Here is a 27,329-nt window from a genome sequence, read left to right on the forward strand (position 1 = left end):
AACAGTGGGGTGCATGTATCCTTTCGAACCATGTTCTTCTCTAGATATATGCCCAGGAGTGGGATTGCTCAAATTGCCTGTGTTTAAATCCAGTCCTACTGCTTTTGAGTCCTGTGCCCTTGGACAAAGTACCTATATTCTCTGTCTCCTAGTTTCTGTCTGGACAATGAGGGTAATGACAGTACCAATGAGGTAAAACCCATGATGTACCTTGGACATTGCCTGGCACAGTACAATCACTTGAAAAGGTTCATGTGATTGTTGGCAGCTGTGATAGTGTAGCTATAATGATATTGATGGTGTAATTGATGAAGAGGACAGGAAAAACTACCTACTTCAGGACGGGTACAAAGCTTTTCCTTGCTTTTTGGATCTATCAATGGACACTGTCCCTCAGCCATTGTAGCAGAGTCAGCTGCAATGGGGGACAGTGCCATTATTGGTGTGACACTTACATGCAAACTGAACCTTGTATAGTTAGAACTTGAATTTATTCAGGTGTCCACTCAAATGTCACCACCTCGGTGATGCCTTCCGTCGCCACTGAATCTAAAGTGAGCACCTGCTCACTTACTACCTCATCACCCTATAGTAGTTATTACTATGCTGTATTTCCTAGTTTGTTTCATTCACTCATTGGCTTATTCATTTAACCAATATGTATTGCATTCCTACCATGTGCCAGGCGTTGTCTTAGTTACTGGAGACATAAGGATGACAAAACAAGAGAAAGTCCCGGTCCTCATGGGACTTATATTCTAATGGGAAAGGTAGATTTAAAACCAATAAATAGGTTAAATATATGGTAAATTTCATATGTCAGATGGTGAGAAACCCTATGCAGAGAAACAAAGAAGTGCTGGGCTGGAGTGGTGGGTTTGCAATTCTATATAGTGTGTGCAGGGAAGCCCTCCCTTAGGGCTCACAGCTGGGCAGAGATCTGAAGAGAGTGATATTTGTGGATATCTGGGTGAGGAGTGCTCTTAAGTATTGGGAGTAGCAAGTGCAAAGGGTCAGAGGTACAAAATTTACTTGTATTCATGTAATGGTAAGGAAGCGGGTGTGGCAGGGATGAAACAGATAAGGGGAGATGTATCAGTTAGCTTTTGCTGCATAATAAGCCACCTCAAAGCTGAGTGGTTTAAAACAATGACCATTCATTTAGCTTAGTAACCTATTTGTGGGCATTTGGCTGGGCTCAGCTGGGCAGTTCTTCTTCTGGTCTTGACGGGGCTCACTCATGTGTCTCTGGCAGCCATCAGGAAGCTGAGTGCTGATTGGCCTTGGGGACCATAGGCAGGATGGCCAGTCTCTGGCCCACATTGATATTCCAACAGTAGGTTATTGGATGCTTGTTCATACGGCGGGTCACTTCTGCCACATTCGATTGGTCAAAGCAAGTCCCATGGCCAAGCCCAGATTCAAGGTGTGGGGAACTGGCTCCACGTCTTGATGGGACAAACTGCCAAGCACTGTGGCCATTTCTTTGCAATCTACCCTGAGGGGAGTGGCAGGGCATGAGGTCAGAGAGGAGTGCAGCCTTGCAAGCTGTAAATGTAAGTTTGTATTTTATTCATAATGTAAGTTGTAAATGTAAGCTGGAAAGCCATCTGAGGCTTTGGAGCAGAACTTGACATATCTGAATTAATAATTGAAAAGTGTTTCTCTGGCTGCTCTGTGAAGAGATCATAAAGGGGCAAAGTGGAAGTTGAATGTCCAGTTAGGAGGCTGTTGCAGTAATCTTAAGAGAGACTTGGTGGCAACTTGAATTAGGGTGGAAGCAGTGAAAGTCGTGAGAATTGACCACATTCTAGATATATGTTGGAAGCCATCCCCTGCTTATTCTCGCTCTCTGTCATCTTGAGTGAAAGATCCTTGTGGGCAAGGAATGTTTGATTTTCCACAGTTTTCTCAGCACCTAGGACCATGGCTGCCACATGGTGGATGTTCAATACATACTTGTTGAATGAGTGAATGAGTAAATGAATCTGTTGGACTTTAGATTTCCAAGGTGAACTTACAGAAAGAAATGGAGCCCCGTTCTCAGAAACTCCTCCAGGGACCCCGCTGGCTCTAGGATGCTCATGGATGCTGCTCAGGTGCAGGCCCTGCTTGTTGTCCTTGGACCGTCTGCTGGGAGGAGATTGTCCTTGAGTTAAGCACTTAGTGGCATAAGTATGGACATAAAGCCTAAGGGAATCCATTTGTGAAGGGTTATTTAGTACACAGTGCATTTTAAGCTAGTTCATTTTACTTCATTTCATTCTGCATGTTTATTTGAATCTGTGGGTTGAGTTTTTATTACTATAAATAGAAGTAATAAAACACAGAGCCTTGGGTTTTTTTGCCTTAGAGGAATAATTGGTGAAGTAAACTCCGACTTGGAGGATTCTTAAAAGGTATTGTCAGCAGTCAGTAAACATAATTGTTTTGTTGGCTGATAGGACTTCAGCATCCCAAAACGTATAGTCTTCGTGGGTAGGCATCCTTCAACATTTTAAAATCTCAAGGCTTCCAGTCTTCATGGCTCTGGGAGTTTGGATTAAAATCAGTTTTTTTCCAAGCCCTGTGTGTAATGTCAGTGATGCTTCCTGCATGATCTCTCCCCACCTTGTACCAGAGAGGACATAGTAGCCTCTTCAGGACTCATGTTTCTTCTCTTCCTTTGTTCCCTGGTTGTTTCTTCTCTTTCCTGACTCTTCAGCATCTCCTCTTCAATTGGATTATTTCCAAGAGTAGTTGTATAGAGTTCTAGAGTCTCCCTCCCATTCTAAGAAACAGAACAGTAAAAGCAAAAAGCTAACAAATAAACCTTCCTTTGACCCACTCAGCTACTGCTCTCTTTCTTTCCCATCACACTCCTTAAAAGTACTGCCCGTGATTAACTGTTTCTACCTCTTCACTTCCCTGTCATTCTTCAACCCACTCTAAGCGAGATTCTTCTTCTGCTACTTTGCTGAGAATGTTCTTGACAAACCCAGTCATGGCCTGGAAGAGGGGTCTTCAGACATCACAGAGCGTGGCACGGTGGGCAGTGGGCTCTTCCTTTCTTCTGTTGCTCTTGATTCCTCTCTCCTGGGTTCTCATCTCTCTGACTGCTTTGTTTTGTTTTTTGTTTTGGTTTTCATCCTGGTTCTTCCTTCTCTATCGAATATGGTAATTCTTTCATGCTCATAAGTCCAACTACCGACTTGATATCTCCCCTTGAATGTTTAACGGGAATTTCAAACTAAATGTCTATAACAGAACTCTTGGTCTTTCCCCTCAAACCTCGTCCTCCTCCAGTCTCCCCATCTCCATGTGCTGTGCCCCCATTCACTTGCCGTCTCAAGCCACCGTCTGGCCCGAGTCATGGCCACCTCTTATTTGGACCAGTTGAATGACCTTTTACATGGATTTTCTACTTCTCTCCTGCTCAGATCCATTCTCTGCCTATATGGCAGTGAAGGAAACGCCACCCCCTGCCTTAAAACCCTTCAGTGGCTGGTTCCCCTGTGAGCTTGGAAGAAAACCTCAATCCTTAAAAGGACTCACAGGCTCTGCCTGACCCAGGCCATGCCTGCATCTTCGAGCTCCTTTCATGTTACTTGTATGTTCACCGGCCATATTTCACCTACGGTTCTACGTGTTCCTCAAAATCCCCCCAGGTGCTCAGTGCTTTTCCCTTTGCCATGCACACCTGTCCCCCGGCTCTTCTCCTGATGAATTCTTTATCCTGAGACCTTAGACCCATCCCTCGGGTCTCAGGATAAAGAGCCTTTTGATTGAAGAGGCTTCCCTGAACCCCAAAACCCAGATGAGTACTTTCTGCTTTCCTCCTTCAGAGCAGCCTGTGCTTGCCCATAGTCAGTGTCACAATGTATAGTTACATGCCACTTTCTTTGTGCCATTTTTGTTCTAATGTCTGCATCTTCTGCTAGCCTGTAAGCATCACATATGCGGGATCTTGCCTGTCTTTTCACCAGCGCACGTCCCACGTCAGACACATAGTAAGCACTAAGTTACAGGATGAACGAGTGAGTTTTATTTCCTAGTTTATTTTGGAAGAAAGCGGTCATCAGTTTCCTTGGGCCTGTGACCGTCCTGAGGGACCAAGTCCACATGTGGGTGTGACTGTGCTCTGTTGCTTTGTGTAGAGCACTTCCTACATGTATGTTTTTTTCCGGATGTATAAATGGAAGTTAGTTCAGGACTGCAAAGAAAGAAGCTGGTCCTGAAGCATATCTACCCAAATGAATCAATTTAAGAAGTTTGCATCATTTTATCAGATGGCTTTAAAAGGTTAGTGAGTCAACATGCCAAATGGGTATGCAGTCAGGAATAAATAATTCACAGCATCCCAAATGAGCCGTGTTATAGCACAGCTGATTCAGTCATATTTTATTTATTTATGGAATGAAGGAAATCAATTTGAGGAGATTTCCAGAGCAATCCTGGTTTCCTGGTGCTTACCCACGTCCCCTCCTCTGTGTGTTAAGTTAGGTGGTTCTTTTCAGATGGAACAGCTGTAAAACTCATCCTCTCTCTTGCTCTCGTTACCTCTCTGGTAAGATCCCAACTGTTGGTACTACTGCAGTGTTTGCGCATTTGTCCTTCTCAGTGTAATTCTGACTTGCAATTTAAATAATTGCTTTGAGGTTCTAATCGCCAGAATGACATTTACAGTAGAGTTTAGTTCTTCTCCATTATCTGTGTCCTCCTTAAATGTCCTAGCTGGACAGTGTCAGTTCTTTTCCTTGAGCTTTTATCCCTGTGCCTGAAAAAAGTCTTAGCACTTCCTGCTGTCTGACCCTTCATGAGGTGATGGGACTCTGAGAAAGCAACTTCTATTATAAGAGTGCTTTTGGGAATTTTACCCAAATTCGATTTCTTAAACATTTGTCCCTAGGTTTAGATAGTTTTGTTTAAATTTCCAGAGCCATGAAAATTACAAGCCTTGAGATTTTAAAATGTTAAGGGATGCTATTCATGAACACTATTTGTTTTGGGATGCTGAAGTCCTATTCATCATTGCATGAAGTGATACCTTTGAGTTCTTTCCAAATATTTCAAAATGTGATATAATTGTGCACAGTAGCATAGCAGCTTTTACTTGTCATTCCAGTAACCTAAGATTAACTTTTCTAAAGTCCTTATAGGATCTTTTCATTCTGTCAAAGTAGACAGAGTACAATCAGTGGTTCAGTATTGCTTTCTTTGAGGAGTTCATATGGTAGCAGAAACGATTTTCTAAATCACCTGTAATATCAGTTCTCTGCAATTGGGGGTAGAGGTTACAGGGAACTAAGCCATTGGAGGTACTCAGAGTTGTTTGATGAAATCGTAAGCATGGAAAAGCAGGCAATCCCAGCTCCCTGTTAGACGGGGCACATGTCATGAAGGTAGTGTGGTGGGTGCAGTACATTTCCTGGTGAGAGGGAATCAATCCCAGGCTCTAGGCACCAAGATGCAGCCAGTTTGATTTCTTACAGATAGCTTCAACTTTGTGATTGCCGACAGACAGGTGAGCTTGAGGACACTAACATCAAGAATACTATTCACTGACTTGATATAATTAAACGTAAAGAGGATGGTTTTCTTTGCTGCCTGCAGTGTCTCTCTATTGACGGTCATTAATAAGTACATTTCTGAAGGCAAGAATCGTGCCACTAAACTTTTGCCATCTCACTGTAAGCGATGCTCAGCCTCACGAAATGCATGCAAAATGCATGTCAACCTGTGCTTCCTGTTCCCAGAGAGGAGCCTGCAAAACCAGTCTCAACCCAATTGTTTATACTGAAATTTTCCCAGATAAAAAGATGAGGTTTAAAAAACTAAACAAGCTCCAAGTTTCAGTTTAACTGATAACAGAATTTTTATGTCACTCTTTTTATTCCATCCCTCTTACCCGATTTGTTAAAAATTCCAGATGACTCCTAACTCGCATGCTTCCTGTAAATGCTTCTTTAAGAAGGAGGATTCTCTTTGCTTGTCACTGCTTCTGTCCTCTCCTCTACCTTGCTGGGCTCTTGATTCAGATTTTACTGATGAGTTCATTTTTCTCTCCTAAACTCATGAGACTGTGACATCAAGCTGCACTTGACGGTGCTCCTCAGCTGAGGAGAAAGCCAGCAGCACAACAGACACAATTCAGGGAAGCACAGGAAGAGGATCTAAGTGCAAGTTGAATGCAAGTGTTATGATGGAAATGGGTGAATTAAGGAATGAGAGGGCACTCACTATAAAATAATGTTTTAAATTCGACTCACAAATTTTATCATAAGAAATAGATTGAGTAAATATTTCATTTCAAGTTATGCTCATTGCAAAATGCCCTTTACAAAGTCCCACCTCAGCTTCCATTAAAAATGTTACTGCAGAGTCAAGACTCACAACCTTATTCATGACTTTCACTGATGACAGGAATTTATTCACTGCAAAAGGATGAAATAATCGCAACGGGGTAAGCCATGGTGTGCAGGTAAGTGCTATAGACAAATACCATCAACTAGAAAAGCCTAGAATAATGGCTTTTGATTCCATAGCACAGGTCTTTTTTTATTCTTAAAAGAACAATCCAAGTAGTCAGAGCAGATTTAATCAAGGGGAAATATGAGAAACCACATTGTATTTCATTTTCATATTTATAATTATGGCAACCATGTCTTCCTTATAATAAAAGACTTCCAAGAATGTCAGCCCTTGTGCACATGACAGAAGGTCTTCCTAATCTACTGTTTGGGCAATGTGACACCTCTGGACCAAAAAGGGAGATTACTACTCAAGAGTAATGATGGAGCTATTTGTAATGAGGTGGATAGACCTAGAGTCTGTCATACAGAGTGAAGTAAGTCAGAAAGAGAAAGACAAATACCGTATGCTAACACATATATATGGAATTTAAGAAAAAAAAATGTCATGAAGAACCTAGGAGTAAGACAGGAATAAAGACACAGACCTACTAGAGAATAGACTTGAGGATATGGGGAGGGGGAAGGGTGAACTGTGACAAAGCGAGAGAGAGGCATGGACATATATACACTACCAAACGTAAGGTAGATAGCTACTGGGAAGCAGCCGCATAGCACAGGGAGATCAGCTCGGTGCTTTGTGACCGCCTGGAGGGGTGGGATGGGGAGGGTAGGAGGGAGGAAGATGCAAGAGGGAAGAGATATGGGAACATATGTATATGTATAACTGATTCACTTTGTTATAAAGCAGAAACTAACACACCATTGTAAAGCAATTATACCCCAATAAAGATATTAAAAAAAAAAAAAAGAGTAATGATGCTTTACCGGAGACAACCAAGCTGGAAGTAAGAAAAAAGGGCATGTTGGCAATCGACCTACAAACCTAATCACTGCATAAATGAAGCACAAAAAATCTTTTTCAGATTTTAGCCTCTTTCTGTATTTTTTTCTTGAGCTGCATAAATCTCAGTTTACATATTAAAACCAAGATTTCTGTTAACTTTTAATTCTTGCACTATAAACCAGCTCTGTGAAAAACTAAGATAATAGCTTTCTTTTGAAAATAAAAATATGCTCTTGATATAAAGTGTTGTTATTAGGAGGGAGGATTGTATTTTTAAAATTTTTTCAAAGACATCATGGTGCTGAGATTTTTAAAATTAAAGTGTAGTTGATGTGCGATATTATATAAGTTACAGGTATACAATATAGTGGTTCACAATTTTTAAAGGTTATACTCCATTTATAGTTATTATAAAATATTGGATATATTCCTTGTGCTGTATATTACATCCTTGTATCTTATTTATTTTATACATGTTAATTTGTACCTCTTAATTCCCTATCCCTACACTGCCCCTTCCCCACTTCTCTTTCCCCACTGGTCACTACTAGTTTGCTCTCTGTATCTGTGAGTCTGCTTCTATTTTGTTATATTCACTGGTTTATTGTATGTTTTACAGTCCACATATAACTCATATCACATGGTATTTGTCTTTCTCAGTCTGACTTATTTCACTTAGCATAATGCCCTCCATGTCCATCCATGTTGTTGCAAATGGCAGGATTTCATTCTTTTTTATGGCTGAGTAGTATTCCATTGTGTATGATACATTCATTCATCTGTGGATGGACACTTAGGTTTCACCCATATCTTGGCAATTGTAAATAATGCTGCTATAAACATTGGGGGGCATGTATCTTTTTGAAATAGTGTTTTCATTTTTTTTTTCAGATATATACTCAGGAGTGGAATTGCTGGGTTATTTGGTAGTTCTATTATTAGCTTTTTGAGGAATTTCTGTACTGTTTTCCATAGTGGCTGCACCAATTTACATTCCCACCAACAGTGTAGGAGGGTTTCCTTTTCTCCACACCCTCTCCAATATTTGTTATTTGTGTTCTTTTTGATGACAGCCGTTCTGACGGGTGTGAGGTGATATCTCATTGTGGTTTTAATTTGCATTTCCCTGATGATTAGTGATGTTGAGCATCTTTTCATGTGCCTGTTGGCCATCTGCATTTCCTCTTTGGAAAAATGTCTATTCAGATCTTTTGCTCATTTTTTAATCAGGTTTTTTCTTTTTTGATGTTGAGTTGTATGAGCTGTTTATATGTATTGGATATGAACCCCTTATTGGTCACATCATTTGTAAATATTTTCTCCCATTCAGTAGGTTGTTTTCCTTGTATTGTTGGTGGTTTCCTTTGCCATGCAAAAGCTTCTAAGCTTAATTAGGTACCATTTGTTTATTTTTGCTTTTATTTCCTTTGCTTTAGGAGTGGGATCCAAAAAATATTGCTGAGATTTATGTCAAAGAGTGTTCTGCCTAAGTTTTCCTCTACGAGTTTTATGGTTTCTGGTCTTACATTTAGGTCTTTAAGCCATTTTGAGTTTATCTTTTTATACTGTGTGAGAAAATGTTCTAATTTCATTCATTTTCATGTAGCTCTCCAGTTTTCCCAGTACCACTTATTGAAGAGACTGTCTTTTCTCCATTGTATATTCTTGCCTCATCTGTTGTAGATTAAGTGACCATAAGTACGTGGGTGTATTTCCGGGCTCTCTATTTGCTTCATTGATCTGTGTGTCTGTTTCTGGGGCAGTATCATGCTGTTTTGATTACTGTAGCTTTTGTAGTATAGTTTGAAGTCAGGAAGCATGGTATCTACAGCTTTGTTCTTTTATCTCAAGATTGCTTTGGGAATTCAGGGTCTTTTGTGGTTCAGTATAAATTTTAGGTTTATTTGTTCTATTTCTGTGAAAAATGTCATGGGTATATTGATAGGAATTGTGTTAAATCTGTAGATTGCTTTGGGTAGTATGGACATTTTAACAATATTAATTTTTCCAATACAGGAACACAGTATATCTTTCCACTTCTTTGTATCATATTCAAATTTCTTCATCAGTGTTTTATAGATTTCATAGTACAGGTCTTTCACCTCCTTGGTTAAGTTTATTCTAGGTATTTTATTCTTCTTGGTGAGATTTTTAAACATAATTTTTTTCTTGCTTTCTCTTTCCAATACTATATTATGTAGAAATGATGAGAGCTGGCATTCTTGTCTTATTCTTGATTTTAGAGCAAAGACTGCTGAGTATGATGTTAGCTTTGGGTTTGTCATAAGTGGCCTTTATTGTGTTGAGATATGGTCCCTCTATACCAACTTTTTTTTTTTTTTTTTTTTTTGGCGGTACGCGGGCCTCTCACTTGTGGCCTCTCCCGTTGCGGAGCACAGGCTCCAGACGTGCAGGCTCAGCAGCCATGGCTCACGGGCCCAGCCACTCCGTGGCATGTGGGATCTTCCCGGACCAGGGCATGAACCCGTGTCCCCTGCATTAGCAGGTGGACTCTCAACCACTGCGCCACCAGGGAAACCCCCTCTGTACTAACTTTGATGAGGGTTTTTATTATGAATGGATGTTGAAGTTTGCCAAATGCTTTTTTCTGCTTCTATTGAGATGATCATGTGATTTTTATCCTTCTTTTTGTTAATGTGCTATATCACATTAATTGATTTGTAAATATCAAACCGTCCTGGCATCCCTGGAATAAATTCCACTTGATCATGGTGTATTATCCTTTTTATATGCTGTTGGATTTGGTTTGCTAAGATTTTGCTGAGGATTTTTGCATCTATATTCATCAGAGATAATGGCCTGTAATTTTCTTTTTATGTAGTGTCTGTGTCTTTGGTTGTGGTATCAAGGTAATGGTGACCTCATAGGATGAATTTGGGAGTGTTCCATCCTCTTCAAGTTATTGGAATAGTTTGATAAGGATAGATATTAGCTCCTATTTAAATGTTTTGTATAATTCCCCTGTGAAGCTGTCTGGTCCTGGGCTTATTTTTACTGAGAGTAATTTTTATTACAAATTCAATTTCACTACTAGTTAACAGTTTTCCAATTGTTTATTTCCTCCTGATTTGGTCCCAGCAGGTTTTTGTTTCTAGAAATTTGAACATTTCTTCTAGGTTGTCCAATTTGTTGGCATGTAGCTGTTCATAGTATTTTTTTTAAGATTTTTTTGTATCTATGTGGTATTAGTTGTTATTTCTCCTCTTTCATTTCTTATTTTGTTTATTTGGGTCGTCTCTCCCTTCTTCTTGATGGGCCTGACTCAAGGCTTATCACTTTTGTTCATCTTTTCAAAAAACGTGACTCTTGGTTTCATTGATCTTCTCTATTGTTTTGGGGGCCTCTGTTTTATTTATTTCCTCTCTGATCTTTGTTATACTTTTTCTTTCAGCTGACTTTGGGCTGTGTTTATTCTTCTTGTTCTAATTCCTTTAGATGGCAGGCTAGGTTGTTTATTTGAGGTTTTTCTTGTTTCTTGAGGTAGGCTTTCTGCTTTGTTTTTGACCTCCAATATTCTCTAGTTCAAATAAATATCTATTTAATATTATAGAGTTTTATTTTATTGTATTACAATTGTGCATTCATATATGAAAAATGCTGGTCTTCACCCACAACTAGTAGCCCACATATAAGCAGTGGAAAAGTGCAGTAGATGGCTGGGCTATATGGTTTTCTTCAACTACATCTGGTCTCCTTTGAGTCCAGTGACAGGATGTAATGATTCACGTGCGCAAAACAATCTTAAAAGTATGGAAACTGAATTCCGTGATCTCGGTCTCAGTTAGTGTCCTAAACAATATTCTTTGTCTTATCATTTCTGTCTTCTAAAGGAGACCTTTAAAATTGCATATATTATAAATTTTCTAAATTAATAAAAATATATGAATATAATTTGCCTAGTTTTTTAGAGATCTGTGAAGAAAATATATTCCCTAAATGAAACGTCAATGGTGTGTTATACCAGTGGTCCTGGAAAAAAAAAAGTGGCAATTGCTGGTTTTGCCTGTTGGATTAAACATGCCTGGGCCTGCCTTCTCTCAGGGCTCAGCTGGTGAATTTCTGGGAACTCTGTCATTTTTACAGTTAATTAGCTAGATGCAGTTCACTGAGCACTTCTGTTCCAGGGATGCTGCTAAGCATTTTATGAAAATTGTCTCCTGTGATGCTCACAACAGTCCTGTGAGGTAGGTATTATTATCCTGTTTTGCAAATGAGGAGACTGAGGCTCTGAAAGGTCAAGCAAATTTCCAAGGTTATGTAGGAAATAGCAGAATTAGGACTGTCATTGAGGCTGGACCACACTGAGGCTTGTGATGTTAACCATCACCCACGCCAGGAGGAGGACACAGGTATGTGGTCATAAACACACACACACTCACCCACACGTACACACGTGTGTGGTGACTGGAGAAAAACGCACAACATACCAGTTGTGAGTTAAGTTATTTGGGGACCTTCCTGAGGACTATAGCCCAGGAGCCAGCCTTTCAGATAGCTCTGAGGGACAGTTCCAGAGAGGTAAGGGAGGAGCCAGGGTATATAGGAGTTCTTGCTGAAAAAAACATGCTGTCAAACATCACAAGTACTGCTAATCACAAAAAAATGATTATAGTGATTTTCTATGTACGGGAGGTGCAGGAGTCTAGACTCATTGAAATTGTTTCTTAGATATGCATCTTAACTGTCTAGGGCCAGTATCCAGAATATAGATCATTTCCTGGTTTTCTTCATTCTGCATTCCCCTCAGGGCACACCATTGGATGCCACTGCAGGGGCTGATGGCTTGATGGTGGGCATCAATGGCAGTTTACTGGAATGGCTGGCAATGTTCCCTTTTCATAGGCACGCACACACACACACACACACACACACACACACACACACAGACACTACACACACTATACAAACGTTCTCTCCATAGAGCTCTTTATGCAGAGTTCTGTTTCTGCAGCTGCAGGAGAAACACAGACTAGAGCACACTTTTCTCTCATGTGCCTCAGCTACTAGGAAATACATTGGCCTTGTTTTGTGTTGCCTGCTCTCTTGGGCCACTTCAACTCCGAATCTCTCACTTTGCAGCCCCCTCTTCACCCTCCCTCCCCTGCCCCAGGCCACTGGGGCTTATGGAAGTGAACAGATCTGATCCTCTGTGCCCCTCCTTTTCTCCATCTGGAGCTTGTCCTGCGTAGGGACAGTTCTGCCACCGGCAGGTCCCCCTTCTCCTCCCTGATAGACGTTAAGACAGGACCTTCCAAGTTCTGCATCTACCACTGCAGCCCTGTGCCTGCCGTCCCTCTCCAATCTCTTAGCTCTAACTTGCCCAGATTTAGGCTTTATTTCTTTTAGTGGGGAGGCACATTTAATATTGTTGTAGCTATTTAATAACTTATTAATTATTTGGGGATACAGGTTGCCTTATTTCACTGTTTGCAAAGCATGCTTAGTTTCAGTCATTCATTCCTGCTTCCAATTACAAAACTTTTGTCAAAGAAGTTTGTTGAAGAATAAATTATTGTTTAATAGGGATATAACCTCCTAAAAAGCAATAATGCGGTAATCTAATTTCCAAAAAAATCAATAGTACTTCCCTCAAGCCCTTCTCTTTTCTCTAAATCACTTAGTTCATTTTTCTCACTCTAAGCATTTCTTGGGGGAGGGAAAGCTCTAGAAAAGCCGCCTTCACATCTCCTGTCAGATAAATCCTGTTTATAAGTAAAATGGCTTAAAAGCTAGTTCAGCTGTCATATGAATAATTTCATATTCATTCCTTCTGTAATGTGCATCATTTTGGAATGTTTTTCAGGATAGACAGAGATTTCCTAAGTAGAAGTACAGGAGCAGCTTTGTGAAACATCTGACCTGCAACCAGGTCCCTGGCCAGGGTCGAGGGTCCTCCCCGAGCTGCCTCTGACATTGTGGGTCATGGGGCAGGTGGTTTCTGCCACTATCATAAGTCATGGGCTGTCTCCGTGGGACTGGCAAGAAAGAATTTAGAGTGAATAGTGCATTAGCCCATAGGAGTGAGAAGATGACCCAGTTTGAGACAGGGAGAGGTTTCAGGATGAGTTCAGAGGCATCATGGCAGAGTGACAGGATGGCTGGATCAATGCCCGTGGTCATGTTGCTGTCCCGCCAGCCAGCTTGTGGCCTTGCCCAGCAGCTTACTTCTCTACTTGGACCACTCTTTTCCCTTCCGTAAAATAAAGGGCTTCTGAAGAGCTCTCTGCCTCCTTCCAAATGTGTTTTGATGAGGACAGGTTTTCAGATAGGTATGTTCAGATCTGGAATAGGCTGATGTCCCTTCTCAGTAGACACATTTTGTTTTTCATCCGTGCCCATCATCTGCCTCAGAACCAGACTGATTTTGCTTTTCTCTCTTATCTGAAGAGCTATCCATTCTCCAGAACAGCACAATCATTTAGTTTGTAAGGTAGTTTCCCTCTCTGATTTGCCTAATCTGGAAGCTGTTTGGTGTCAAAATATTAGAATTATCCTAACATTTTTGAATAGCTTTCTTCCAATTCCTAATCAAAACCAGAAAAGGCCAGCTGCTTTTACTAATCTGGGTTATTTCAGTGAATAGAGACACAGTGCAGGATGGCCATACAGTTACTGATGTTATAGTGACCTTGGCTGTGGCCTTGGATGAGGGTAGCTCAGTCTGTCTGTCCATCTATCCATTTATCCATCCATCCATTTATCTGCCTATCACCCATCCATCCATCCATCTATCCTTGCTTCCTCCCTCTATCCCTCCCCTCCCTCGTTTCTTTCCATGCATCCCTATCTATCTATCCCATGTTATAAAGAAATCTTTCCTTAAGCAACATGCTTTTCCTTCCTTTATCAATGCTTCATTGAATCATCTATCCTTCATTTCAAAAATTAGCGTCCTGTGTTGCTATATAGCTGTAGCTTATTTCATGCAGGATCACAAGGAATTTGAATTTGTTTTTAATTAGGCACCTTGAACATATCAGCCTATTAGTCACCATCTGACATTATCCTCCCTGCACTGTTTCTCATGCATTTTCTGGCTGAGTCACCATGTAATGCAGTTTGCTGGCTGATGAGATGACCCGTGACACATTTTGGACATCACTGCTGTTAGGTTTCCCAGGAAATTAAGTGCAATTATCTTGAAAAGAATCAGGCTCTTTCCCCCTCATTTTTTTTTTTTTTAAAGATAAGCGTGCTTTAAGTTCAGAAGAGAGTACAACTAAAACAGCCACAGTCCAAACACAGCATCTATTTTAGTCTTACGTGTGATAGACTAGGGTTTATTGACCTTGGCACTATCGACATTTTGGGCCTGGTTGAGAACTAGACTAGAAAGTTACAGTGACTTTGGGGTCCTTTCATGCTGTCAAAACAAATCACTCACATAAAGAGGTAAAGCAAAACTAAGTCTCCTTCACTGACCAAATGTGAGTTCTGTTGATGGTGCCAGGCACTGTACCAAGTAACAAGGACTCAGTCAGACATCCATAAGGTCCCATTCCTGCCTGCACAGAGCTCACAGTGAGGTCAGGGAAGCAGACGTGTAAACAGATAATCATGTATCAGCGTGACTTAATAGGGAGACAGTTAGTCATATTGCTGGGTGTTCCGTATCTATCAGATTGTTCTCTATCTGTCACTTATCACTTCTCAAATGGTTCCTCGGGGGTTCTGCAGACACAGCCTTACTTTAAATTGGGCACCACAGAAACATCCCTTGTTCATTTCCCCACCTTAGAGCCTTGCTTAGGTCGCTCCTGCCTGGAAGGTCTTAATCTCAGACTTGTACATCTCCATGTTCTCCCTGCCATTCATAGGCAGGCCAGTCTCCTCCAGGAAGCCATTCTAGATTGCTTGAGTTTGTATTGATGTCTGCCCACCAAACTCCCATTATGAAACTCACAGTCTCTTCTGCACGGTTTATGGCTTAACTGCATGCTGCATTATTTGATCCCCCTCTGTTTCCCATGTAGTGGCCTCATCGCTCAAGTAGATTATGGGCTATTTGAGGTGGAAACCAGGTCTTATACTGGGATATTTACGTTAATGGTCTAAGAACTCACTATTTGACTGCTACTGGCTTGCAAAACTAGGTGTGGGAATTGAACTCAAATCTATTAGAAAAGATGCGTGAAAGATAAAATGAAATTAAAGCAAAACCTGTAGCCAAAGAGTGAGAGCCGCTTGGTCTTCTGTCTGGCACGTTCTTTTCTGCCTAACGCGCCTCTACTGATGCTTCCAAACCCCAGAGCACCTTACCTCCTTCTTTATGCTTCTGTGGCTCCCTATTATGAAGGGTACCTATGCTCTGCACTTGGAGAATGCTGTGTGCACAGATGTGGTTGCTGGGAGATCCCCTGCGGGCACCTGTCCTGTGTCTCGACGCCCAGGTATCCAGAACAGGGGCTGACATATCTCACAGTAGTGTCCCATCCTGTACTTCCGCCTGGCCTGGCAAATAGTAGGTTCTCAATTCAAATGTGAACAAATGACCTCAAGTTTAAGCAAAGGGAAGCTCTCTTTAGTGAGGAAAAGCTTCTTCTTTATTATTCGTATAAAACCTTGATGATGGGGAAACTACGAGACAGTGAGGAATTCCAGGAATTAGTAGGAAGCATTCGTCTGTTTGTTTTGTTCAAAATATTGCTCAGAGTAAAGAATAAGATATGAGAAGATATCATAGCTATTCTTCCCACCACTCACCTCCCCCTTACTGGCGATTAATGAGTTGCCAAATCTTGATTAAGGAATTTATAGTTTCTTATGTCAGTGGAAAGGATTTTTTGCACTTAAGCAAAGTGTTATGTTAACCGTGGCAGGATGTCAGGAAATGGGTCACGGTTTGAGGTGTATCTGGGAGCTGGGTGGGGCAGCCGTCCCCAGACACACTGGTGGTGGTTCTCCATCAGACTTCATCTAGAAACATCTAAAAGGTTTCCCTGTCTCAGAGGAGTTTTCAATTAAGGCTCTTTTGCCTTTGGAATGATAATTATAGCTGCCTGAGCACCGGCTATGTACTCAGGCATGGTGGTAGGTGTGACGGGACTAGGAAGCATCCTGTCACCTTCAGACCTCGCTCTTTCTTGTGATTATCTAATAGCCGTTGCCTGATGGGATACAGTGCAACTCCACAGCCAAATCCTGGAAGCCCCTCGTGAGCTGGCCTGCACCACTTGCCAACATGAATTCTACTCTGCAGTGACAATAAAAATCTCACTCTTTCCAAAATATACTAGCTCCTTTGCACATGCTTCTTTTTGCCTGCCCTTCCCATCTCTCTGCCAAATCTTCAGCATACTTTCTTTCCACCGAGCCCTTTTTTTTAACCTAAACTTTTAAACTCAGCTCACTTGTCCTGGAAGCCTTATGTATTTCTTTTTCTATTTGTGAGTGATCCCATGAGAAAAAGGCTTTTTCCTCAGTCTACTGCCTTCTGTAGGGCCTGGCACGTACCAGGCTGCCAGTAAGTAAGTATATGTTGCATGAACAACATACACATGTCAGAAATTTAAAGGCGGCAGAATTCCGTGCACCTTTGTGTTGGTGGTGTCATCCCCTAGTGAGACTTCTCTAACCAAGAACTGAGGCAAAGCCCAGCTTCACGCAGTAGACACTGCACGTTCAATGCTCAGTTTTTTGGGCTCTGTCCTCCCTGTTACTGATTCGCCAGCTTCACTGTCTTACAGCCACTGGTTCAGAGTCTAGAACCCAGTTAAGGAAGGAGAGCTAGGTGTGGAGGTGTCAGTACACAATTATTCTGAGACAGCTATGTCAGATGTCACTTTATAGTGAAGAACACTGAGGTCCTTATGAGAAGACTAACTCACTTGGTCAAAGAGCCAATTCACAGCTCTCTGTTTGAACCAGCGCATTATACTGCCTCCCCGTAGCCAAGGAAAACCACTATGTAAAGACTCTGCAGAAATTACACAGAAGAGGTGACCTTGACTCATGCCATGGTCCTTAATTACCAAGGGTGCTCTTCTGACCACCAGGAGAATATACAGTGTTTGGTCTTGTCGATGAAAATAATAAATAAACAATCTATAATAAGAATAGAAAAGAGTTTATTTGAGACAATCTGAGGACTATATCTCAGGAGACACCCTCTCATATAACTCCAAGGAACTGCTCCAGAGAAGCATGGTTTTCAGCACAGTTTTGTATCTTGTCAGAAGAAAAAACATGAAATAAGTCAGGGATACATTCCTTCAAGGCTTCAAGAAAAACAGACCAGCATATACACACCCAGACAGTATGGCCTTGGCACCTGGGAAGACAGTCTTATTATCAAAGAAGTACCGGCATTGGCATCCGGGAAGGGAGGCATTTAAACTTTATTTTTAACCTGGACATTCTTTACTTCTGGTCAATGCACCCTTTTCTTTAATAATTAAAGCAGGTGTACAATGTATGTTTGATGGGCCGCAAACAGGATGTTTTAGTTAGCATAAAATTCATGTTAACTCATGTATAAGCCAGAATGATTTCCCCATACCTCAATATGTGAACATTTCTTTTATCAGTCCGCATGAACTGAGTATTTATTTCAAATGGGAAGGTAATTGCTTTCCATGAAAATTCTGTTCCAAAAACAAGGTTGAAAACAGTTAACAGCCCATTGAGAGTTTTAATAAGCTCCTTTAGCAAAGGTAGCTTTCAACTCCTTGTGGAGAGAACAAATAAATACGATTATGACCACCTACTAATTACTTAGAGATCCCCTGGGGAGCTTGTGTTCAAACATCATTAATACCAAATACTGAGAAGAATATTGAAACAAAAATGCATTACATGCAGACATACACTTTTAATTCATATGGGACAAAATCTGGTTACTGAGATTAACTATATTAGACAGTTGACACTTGGGGCAAATTTCCCTGATTTGAAATAATGGATAGCACCTGCTTTTGCAAGAAAGAATGAACACAGACAGGAAAAGTGCAGTATAAACTCTTGAACACTGAAGAGCTAAAGTGTATTTTTATTTCAACATTTAGATTGTTGAATCTGGATCAACATGCCCTTGAAAAGTATGGAAATCTGTAGCAATCAAAACAAACAAAGAGATTACATTGAGAAATGAGATATGGATGGTTTTGAAAGAATTAGGAGAAAAAACTGGAGGAATAAATATGCTTTTTCTTAAGTGAGATCCAGAATTATGGTGTCCTCGTGTAGACTCCAGACCCTAGAGTTGCTAAAATAATGCTTGTTAGTTCAAAAAGCTGTTGCTCCTGTTGATTCAGTCACTTGAGAGACTTTTCTCAGTGAGGCGAAACCTTCCAAACTAAGGATACTCGTCCCTTATGAGAGAACGTCACACCTTCTACTCCTTTGATCTGCTATCTTCCTGGGCATCTGGAGACAGCCAGATAGGATAGTCTTTGGGACTCAGCCTCCTATTTCCAAAGACTTTTTCTCTTTTAGCTTTTAGTTTATGATCAATTACATTGATTTTTTTTAAATTAGTTTTTAGTGGAGTGCAGTTGCTTTACAACGTTGTGTTAGTCTCTGCTGTACAACAAAGTGAATCAGTTTTACGTATACATATATCCCCTTTTTTTTAGATTTCCTTCCCATTTAGGTCACCACAGAGCACTGAGTAGAGTTCCCTGTGCTATACAGTAGGTTCTCATGAGTTATCTTTTTTTTTTTAACATCTTTATCAGAGTATAATTGCTTTACAGTGGTGTGTTTATTAGTTTCTGCTTCATAACAAAGTGAATCAGCTATACATATACATATATCGCCATATCCCCTCCCTCTTAGGTCTCCCTCCCACCCTCCCTATCCCACCCCTCTAGGTGGTCACAAAGCACCAAGCTGATCTCCCTGTGCTATGTGGCTGCTTCCCACTAACTATCTCTTTTTTTTTTTTTTTTTTTTTGCGTTATGTGAGCCTCTCACTGTCGTGGCCTCTCTTGTTGCGGAGCACAGGCTCCGGACGTGCTGGCTCAGCGGCCATGGCTTATGGGCCTAGCCGCTCCGCGGCATGTGGGATCTTCCCGGACCGGGGCACGAATCCGTGTCCCCTGCATCGGCAGGTGGACTCTCAACCACTGCGCCACCAGGGAAGCCCTAACTATCTCTTTTACATTTGGTAGTGTATATATGTCCATGCCACTCTCTCACTTCGTCCCAGCTTACCCCTCACCCTCCCCGTGTCCTCAAGTCCATTCTCTAGTAGGTCTGCATCTTTATTCCTGCTTTTTTTTTAGACATTGATTGATATTTGAATGTTATATTAACCTTACATTCCTAGGATAAACTCCACTCACTCGTGCTGCATTATTATTTTTATATATTGATGGATTTGATTTGCTAATATTTTGTAGAGGACTTTTTTCTTCACCTATACTTATAAGGAATATGGTCCGAAATTATTTTTTTCTTGTAATGTTTTTGTCAGGTTTTGGTATCTGGTTTATGCTGACCTCATAAAAAGAGTTGGGAAATATTCTGTCCTCCTTTATTTTCTGAAAGAGTATATGTTAAATTGACATTGTGTTTTCTAAATGTTTGATAAAATTCTCCAGTGAAACCATCTGGTCCTGGAGGTGTTTGTTCATTTGTTTGTGGAAGGCTTTTGATTAAAAATTCAATTTATTTTATATAGCGTTATTCTGTTTCTATACATTCTGTTTCTTCTTGAGTCAGTTTTGAGAAGTTGTGTTTTTCAGAGGACATGTCTATTTCATCTGTATAATTGAATTCATTAGCATAAAGCTGTTTATAATATTCTTTTACTTCTCTTTTCATCTGTAGGATCCATCATCATATCCTCTCTTTCATTTCTTGGTTAGTCCTGCTAGGTTTATCAGTTTTGTTAACATTTAAAAGAAGCAGTTTCGTGTTTCCCTAATTGTTTTCTCTAGGTGGTTTAGATTTCACCTTTCTCAGACAAAGTAAATTTCTTTTGTCTGACTTTTACCTCATGTCTGATAAGTTTATGAAAATGCTTTTCTCGCAGAGAAGACGCAAATTAAACCATGAAATCATTTTTAATATGCAGCATATAAATACAACTCTACAAAGAATGGGCATATAATTAACTGAATGTCTTATCCGCATGTCAAATTGATTACACGTTGAGATGTTTTCTGCCAGCATTTCAAATCCCAACTTTAGTGGTTCAATTTAAACACCATCTAAAGATGACTGAAAATAGGTCTCAGCTAAATTCATTTTTCTGAAGAGGACACTTCTTAAGAGGAGGTGTTCTCTCCTGTGACACTAGTAACTAATCCCACCTGTCACACTGCGTGCTATAAATCATTGTACTACAAATCTATTAGCTAAGATGCATATCTGGCCTACCTTGTAAAAACAAAGATGAAACAGTGCTTCAGACTGAGTGATCTAATGCATACTGAAAGATCTACTTTCTCTGAGTTCAGCCTCATTCCCTCTGAGCATGTGTTATTTTCAGGGAGGAAATTGATTCTAAATTGAGAAGCTGCATCAACTCTTTCAGACAATGGAATGACAAGAGCATCTTTCTAAATAGCTTCCTGGAGGAGGCCTGATGGAGTGCACTCCTTTCTCTGGTTCTTATCTTACTGGCTAGAAGTGATTTATACAAGGGGAAGACTCGGTCTTGTCATGGCTTGGACTCCCATCATTTCTTTAAAGAAAATTCCGAGTTTTTTCTTCTATCCTTTTTTGTCTGAAGGCAGTAGTAAACCTGGCATATAATTTCATTGGGAAGGGCAACAATTACGGCCATGGTTTCAGAGCAGTCTGTGGTAATTATCGGGGTACTTATCCAGTTTCGCAGGAAGGGTGCCACACCAACGTGGACCCTACACACAGTAATGCCCAGTTTGGGGCCACACATGTTGTATCTTTCCAGGGCTGAGGGACCTTACTTGGTGCTTCTCTGAATAGTCATATATAAAGAGAATATTAAATAATTTCCAATATGAGTTTATTTAATTCCTTCCAAACTTCACTAAAATTAAAGAAGTATAACTCCTTGAGAGTGTCATCTTTATGTTAATACTCATTTAATAAACTGCAGCTTTCAGACTCAAGAAGTATGTGAGGATGCCAGTTGGGAAGTTATAGGTCAGATTTAGTCGATACTCTGCTGAGCTGCGTTTTGTATTTGTTGACTTTTTTTTTCACCCCTACAGCTACCTTTTAGATAGGTGTAACTATGTCCTTTTTGGTTTTGCTTTTAGATGTAAAATGTGTCAGTTTAAGTAGGCAGAGAGAAGGTGTGAAGGGCAGACGTTATGCAGAGAGAAGGACACATTAGAAAGAACTTACGCTTTGGAAACAGATCTGAGTTTAAATTCTCACTTCTCTACTCACTGGTGGCTCAGCCAGAGCTGAACTTTATCTTGTAGGCAGTGATAGAATGGATGTGGAGAGAACGTTAATCTGGCAATCAGATAGGTGATGGAAACGAAAATCAGCCTCTGGTGTATTTAAAGCATTGACTAGGTGTGTTCAGCTGTTTGGTGAACATAAGGGGAGGTGAGACTCAGCTTCTGCTATCATGGTATGCAGTCCGTGGACAACAGGGAGAGAAACAGCTATCTGGGATTCCAGTGAAAGAAATACACACTAAGCAGAAGTATACATAGTGGATTGTGGGGTCCCTAAGGAGGATTTCTGCTTAGAAAAGGAGGGACAGGAGGGGGACAGCTTTTTAGAAGAGCTGGCATCATAGCCAGTTATGGATGGATGAGAGATTTCATCAAGTGAGATACATGCTCAAAGGCAGAGAGGGACCAAAGTACCCGGCATTTGGGAGAATACGAAGAATCAGATGAAGCTAAATTGAGGAGTGTGCCTCTGTCTCTCCTCCCTCCCTTCCTTTTTTCCTCCCTTCCTTTTTTCCTTTCTTCCTTCTTTCCTTCCTTCCTTCTTTCTTTCTTTCCCTTCATCCTTCCAACTTTCTTCTTCTCTTCTTTCCTCTCCTCCTTGTAATATTCCTACATCTCCTTTCTTCATCCTTCCTGCAGCAGTCACATGCCAGGCACTGGGAATATGTGCTGAACCAAATATTTAGCCTCCTGGATGGAGCTTGGAGTCCAGCCCAGCAGGGGCAGCTTTTCTTTCATTAGGAATGTAGACTGGGGAGCTACATGGAGGATCAGCGAATGACTCACAGCTGGACATCCAGCTAGAACGCTATCTCGGTAGACCGGAGAAGACAGACTTGAAGCTTTTATCAGGAAATTGCCATGGCACTGAAATGATGGGGGGTGTGCAATTAATTGTTATCAGAGCTCAGTGGAATCATTACACAGAATAGTATAAGGGTGAAGAGCATGAGCCTAGAAGTCAGACTTATCTGTGTTTATATCTCGACTCCAGTCCTTACTAGGTGTTTAACCTTGGGCAAATTGTTTAACTTATCTCTGCTTGTTTCCCTATCTGTAAAATGGGATTATAATAGTACCTCCCTCCTAAGGTTGTTGTGGGAATTGAATGAATTGAATTAGTACGTAGGACTTAGAAAAGTGCCTGGCACATATTAGCCCTAGATAAATACAGGCTGTGAATATTCAATGACTTCTTCTAGTACAGAAAATTAGAATGAACTTCCCAAAGAGGAACCAATTGGGCCCATTTTTGCTAGAAACAATAGGTTCAATAGTTGTGTAGAAGTGAACAGCTTTTCAGGGCTATAAAAGAGTCACACACACTCACATATTATGGAAAGAAAGAAAATAATAGCAATTATTGGCTCTAAGCCAATCTGGTTATTGTTATATTACTTTCCAAATATGGGAAGAAATTTAAGTGAAAAAAATATATATACATACTTATATATCAGGTTTTAGAGGAGAGAAGTGTGCTCAGCAGTTGACAAATTTTGTTCAAGATTCAGAAGTGCTTTACAAACTGAAATTCAGGCCTTGCGTAGCATTGGGGTAGAGAGAGAAGACCCAAGACACTCCTCTTCTGTTTATATTGTCCAAGCAAATGGTGCATTAACACAGCTCCTTTAGGCTGAGCCTAGTAGATGATGTGTGTCTTCCAGGGCAAGGACGCTAGGTGGCTGTTTCCTAGTGGTAGGAAGCAGCATTATTTTTCCTAGGGGAAGAATGTGAGCTATCCCACTTTTCACACATAATGGTAAAAATAAGAGAGCAGTGTATAGTGAGAAAAGAAATTATCAAGATGTTATCAGTGTTCAAAGGGAAATCCCTAAGTTCATAATTGGTTTAATAAACTTTGTTTCCATAACAGTTTGTCCTCATTAGCTATTCAGTGAAATGGTATTAATTTTAGGGTTCATCAGTATGTGAAGAGTATCTATGCACTTTCAGACACATTTGCACGCCTGCATTATTAGCGAAGTGACATAAAACCAAACTTTTAAGGGGCTCATTATAGATTTTAAACAGTTTATCCTTCTTTAAAAGTAAACTTCAAAAATCCCAAATTACTTCTTATATCCACAACAAAAAATAATTTCTATGATAATAGTAAATAATTGAGCCTCCCAGTGTATTGTAATCGAGTTGTTCTTTTTTTCCCAGCTTTCTGACATGATTTTAAACACATTAATTTCAAACGACCAGGCATTTGAATTTTAAACCATTTTAAATTTGGTAACACCACACAAGTGTGAAGCATTGATGTTTCTTTCTTTTTTTATTTAAGTATAGTTGATTTACAATGTTGAGTTAGTTTCAGATATACAGCAAAGTGATTCAGTTATATAATATATATTATATATTATATGTATTCTTTTTCATACTCTTTTCCCTTATAGGTTATTACAAAATATTGAGTAGAGTTCCCTGTGCTATACAGTAGGTCCTTGTTGCGTATCTATTTTATTTTTATTTTTAATTTTTTATTTGTGGTACGCGGGCCTCTCACTGATGTGGCCTCTCCCGTTGCGGAGCACAGCCTCCGGACACGCAGGCCTAGCGACCATGGCTCACGGGCCTAACTGCTCTGCGGCATGTGGGATCTTCCCGGACCGGGGCACAAACCCGTGTCCCCTGCATCGGCAGGCGGACTCGCAACCACTGCACCACCAGGGAAGCCCGCGTATCTATTTTATATATAGTAGTGTGTGTATATTTTAATCCCAACATCCTAATTTATCCCTCCCCCTACCTTTCCTCTTTGCTAACCATGTTTGTTTTCTGTCTGTGGGTCTATTTCTGCTTTGTATATAAGTTCATTTGTATCAATTTTTTTTTTAGATTCCACATATAAGCCATATCACATGTTTCTTATTCCTAGCAAGTCTGTCCCTTTGCTCATTCACCTTCCTTGTCAAGGAACAGCTGAGCCTCATGTGTGGGAAGCCTGCCACCTGAGCATGACCTCCGGGTCCTGGCAATCATGCTGACTCTGAGACCAAAGCCACCAGTTTCCTTGTCCCAGGACACACCACAGCACCATAAAACTATACCCACCAGTTCACCCAAATCCGAGTGCCTACTAGGGTCCACCATGTTGTTACTGAATTGGCATGCAGGCAGCCTGGATCAACTAATTAAATAATAAGCCTAACTGAAGCTAAATATAATTAATTATACAATATTGAGCTGTCCAAATTTAACTCCACTAAAATCACATAATGAATCTGGAACATAAAGGATTCCTGGCAAAAGGAAAATAGATTTCAGTATGTAAAACGCATTCTTGGTGAATCCTCTTCACTCATTTTTGATTCCCCGACTTCTGTGTTTCAGGCATATGTATTTTGAAACATGTAGGACATCATTGGAAAATCAAACACACACACACGCACACAAGTTGGACACCTTTGCCTCATGGATTTAAAACGATGATTTGTTTTCATCTATTTGATGTGATTAATAAATTGACAAAGGCTAACGTAGTGCATACAGACACGATAGCATCCATCTAGGACGGCTATTAGTTGGAAGTAGTTTTCTATATCATTTACCATGTTGTATTTAATGCAGATTTTAATGAGCATCAGAACTAAACAAGACCACAGACATTGACACTTCACACTTGTGACACCAAATTTAAAATGGTTTAAAATTCAAATGCCTAGTCATTTGAAATTAATGTGTTTAAAATTATGTCAGGATGCTAGTAAAAAAAAAAATTCAAATACGTGCTTGAAATACAGCATTGATTCATTTGTAATGATAAAATAATATTGACTAGTTCAGTTATTATTCATGCAAAGGCAAGAACCACTTTTCAGTCAATGAATCTTAGTATTAAAATCGTGAGAAATACCTTTCTTATAGAATCTACAACCTTTGTCATTTGGTTCTGCTCTTTTTTAAGAGAAACATGAAGTAAATGACCTGAGAGAATGAAATATTTCAAATGCATTTTGATATTTAATCTTTAACGAGTATAGAATTTAGAACCTTGCCTCTAAGAATATGCAAGACTCAAAGCATATTTAAAATCATTATATGTTAATTCTTTATGATGAGAGACAGAGGCAGTGAGGGAGAGAGGGAATTTATGAGTAGTGATAGACCCCTATCTGGGGATGCACATATTCAGACTCCAGGTAAGTAAAGAGGTTAAGGAGATATCTGATTCACCCAATGGATGCTGACTGTTCAAGTTTGTTGTTTTCAAGGTTATTTAAACTGTTTAGGGATTCTGCTGACAAGCCCCATGTTGCAGCAGCCATAACTCTCACACACAGGGAGATTGTGCAGGTTGTTTTGAGTTTCATTGTTTACTGGCAGACTATAACAGAAATTCTAGTTTTGTTCCTGTCTCAGCGATGCGAAAGTGAGAACATGACTAATAAATTCTCTCAAGTTGATAACACCCTTGAAAGATTTTTCATCATTTATACTATAAACGCTCTCAAACGTTGATGCTTCAGACACCAAATTACTTTCTGCATTGAATGGTGTGTGCCTACACAGTTTGTGAGTTTCAAAGATACTCCTTCAAGTACAAATTCTAAATCTTGACAAGAATGGCTTCATGGATTACTCATTAGATAATGAATGGCCAGTAATATCTGAGCATATGAAATGTACCAGTAACAGATAACATACAATTTTCTAGTTCCCTTATAATTATTTCAGTGTGTTAAATGACTTTTTCATGGATATTCTTATATAGCTTATTTATTTGCTTTTTACATTTTTTTCATAAAAAAAGAGATAATTCCCTTTTCTTTGCAGTAGGCAAATGTGTTAAGAGCAAAATAAATTTCCAAATAGAAGAGTCCTCACCATATTTCTTCAGAGTGTATTTAATTTCATGCACATGTGAAAGATGATAATGTGATTCCTAGGTACTAAACATTCCTCAGCCATTCACACTCAGTGTGGTTATCTGGAATAAAACTAGAGTCAACTTGTAGAATGGTGAATGACTGAAAATAATGAAGTAGAGGCCATTCGTTAATCTTTATCTGCTTGTCTATTTTTTATAGCCTGGACGAAATGGAAAAATTCATTTGGGGGCCAATCAGATTGAAAAGGGTCTAACATGAAGAGAAACATGGGGCTGAAAGTGTTTTTTTTTTTTCTTTTTCCATTATACACAGCACCTTTTCCTTACCTGCCTCTGTTTTTCTTTTAGTGGCAAAGCATTTCTATAACACTGGTTGAGAAAGTTCAGATGATTGCTGTAATCCTAGGATCCCTGTTCTTAATAGCGAGTGTGACCTGGCTCCTCTGGTCAGCCTTCAGCCCCTATGCAGTGTGGCAGAGGAAGGACATCCTTTTTCAAATCTGCTATGGAATGTATGGTTTTATGGATCTAGTGTGCATAGGTAAGATCATGACCTTCAACGTTAACAAACTGTCAGTAATCCATTTCTTGCAGCTCTTACGTTTTCATCAGTTGGATCTAACGCAGAATGTTGTGGTTCACGTGACCTCGGTTATCCAGCTCATTGACTATCTGGGGCGTCACAATCTCGCCACTTTTCTCAAAAAGCATAGCATCTCTATTCTCAAGTAGTCTGAAAAAATGAACAGGATAATGCCCGTTTAAAGTGATCTGTTTTGCAACACAAAGAAGGTGGAGTTGAAGAAATTATTTGGAGTGGGCGATGGAAGGATAGT

The 27,329-nt window shown here is 40.1% G+C and overlaps 1 protein-coding gene across 1 annotated transcript in view; it reads left to right on the forward strand.

Annotated features, from left to right (window-relative positions):
* The window catches only part of MARCHF11 (membrane associated ring-CH-type finger 11), a 119,534-nt gene that overhangs the window by 70,935 nt on the left and 21,270 nt on the right, over positions 1-27,329 (forward strand). Inside the window, exon 3 of the mRNA XM_004274478.3 lies at positions 26,842-27,034. Coding sequence (XP_004274526.1) covers positions 26,842-27,034 — 193 coding nt within the window. The remainder of the gene's footprint in view (positions 1-26,841; positions 27,035-27,329) is intronic.

The sequence above is a fragment of the Orcinus orca genome, chromosome 3 (assembly GCF_937001465.1).
Source record: "Orcinus orca chromosome 3, mOrcOrc1.1, whole genome shotgun sequence".
In the NCBI taxonomy this organism is placed as follows: domain Eukaryota; kingdom Metazoa; phylum Chordata; class Mammalia; order Artiodactyla; family Delphinidae; genus Orcinus; species Orcinus orca.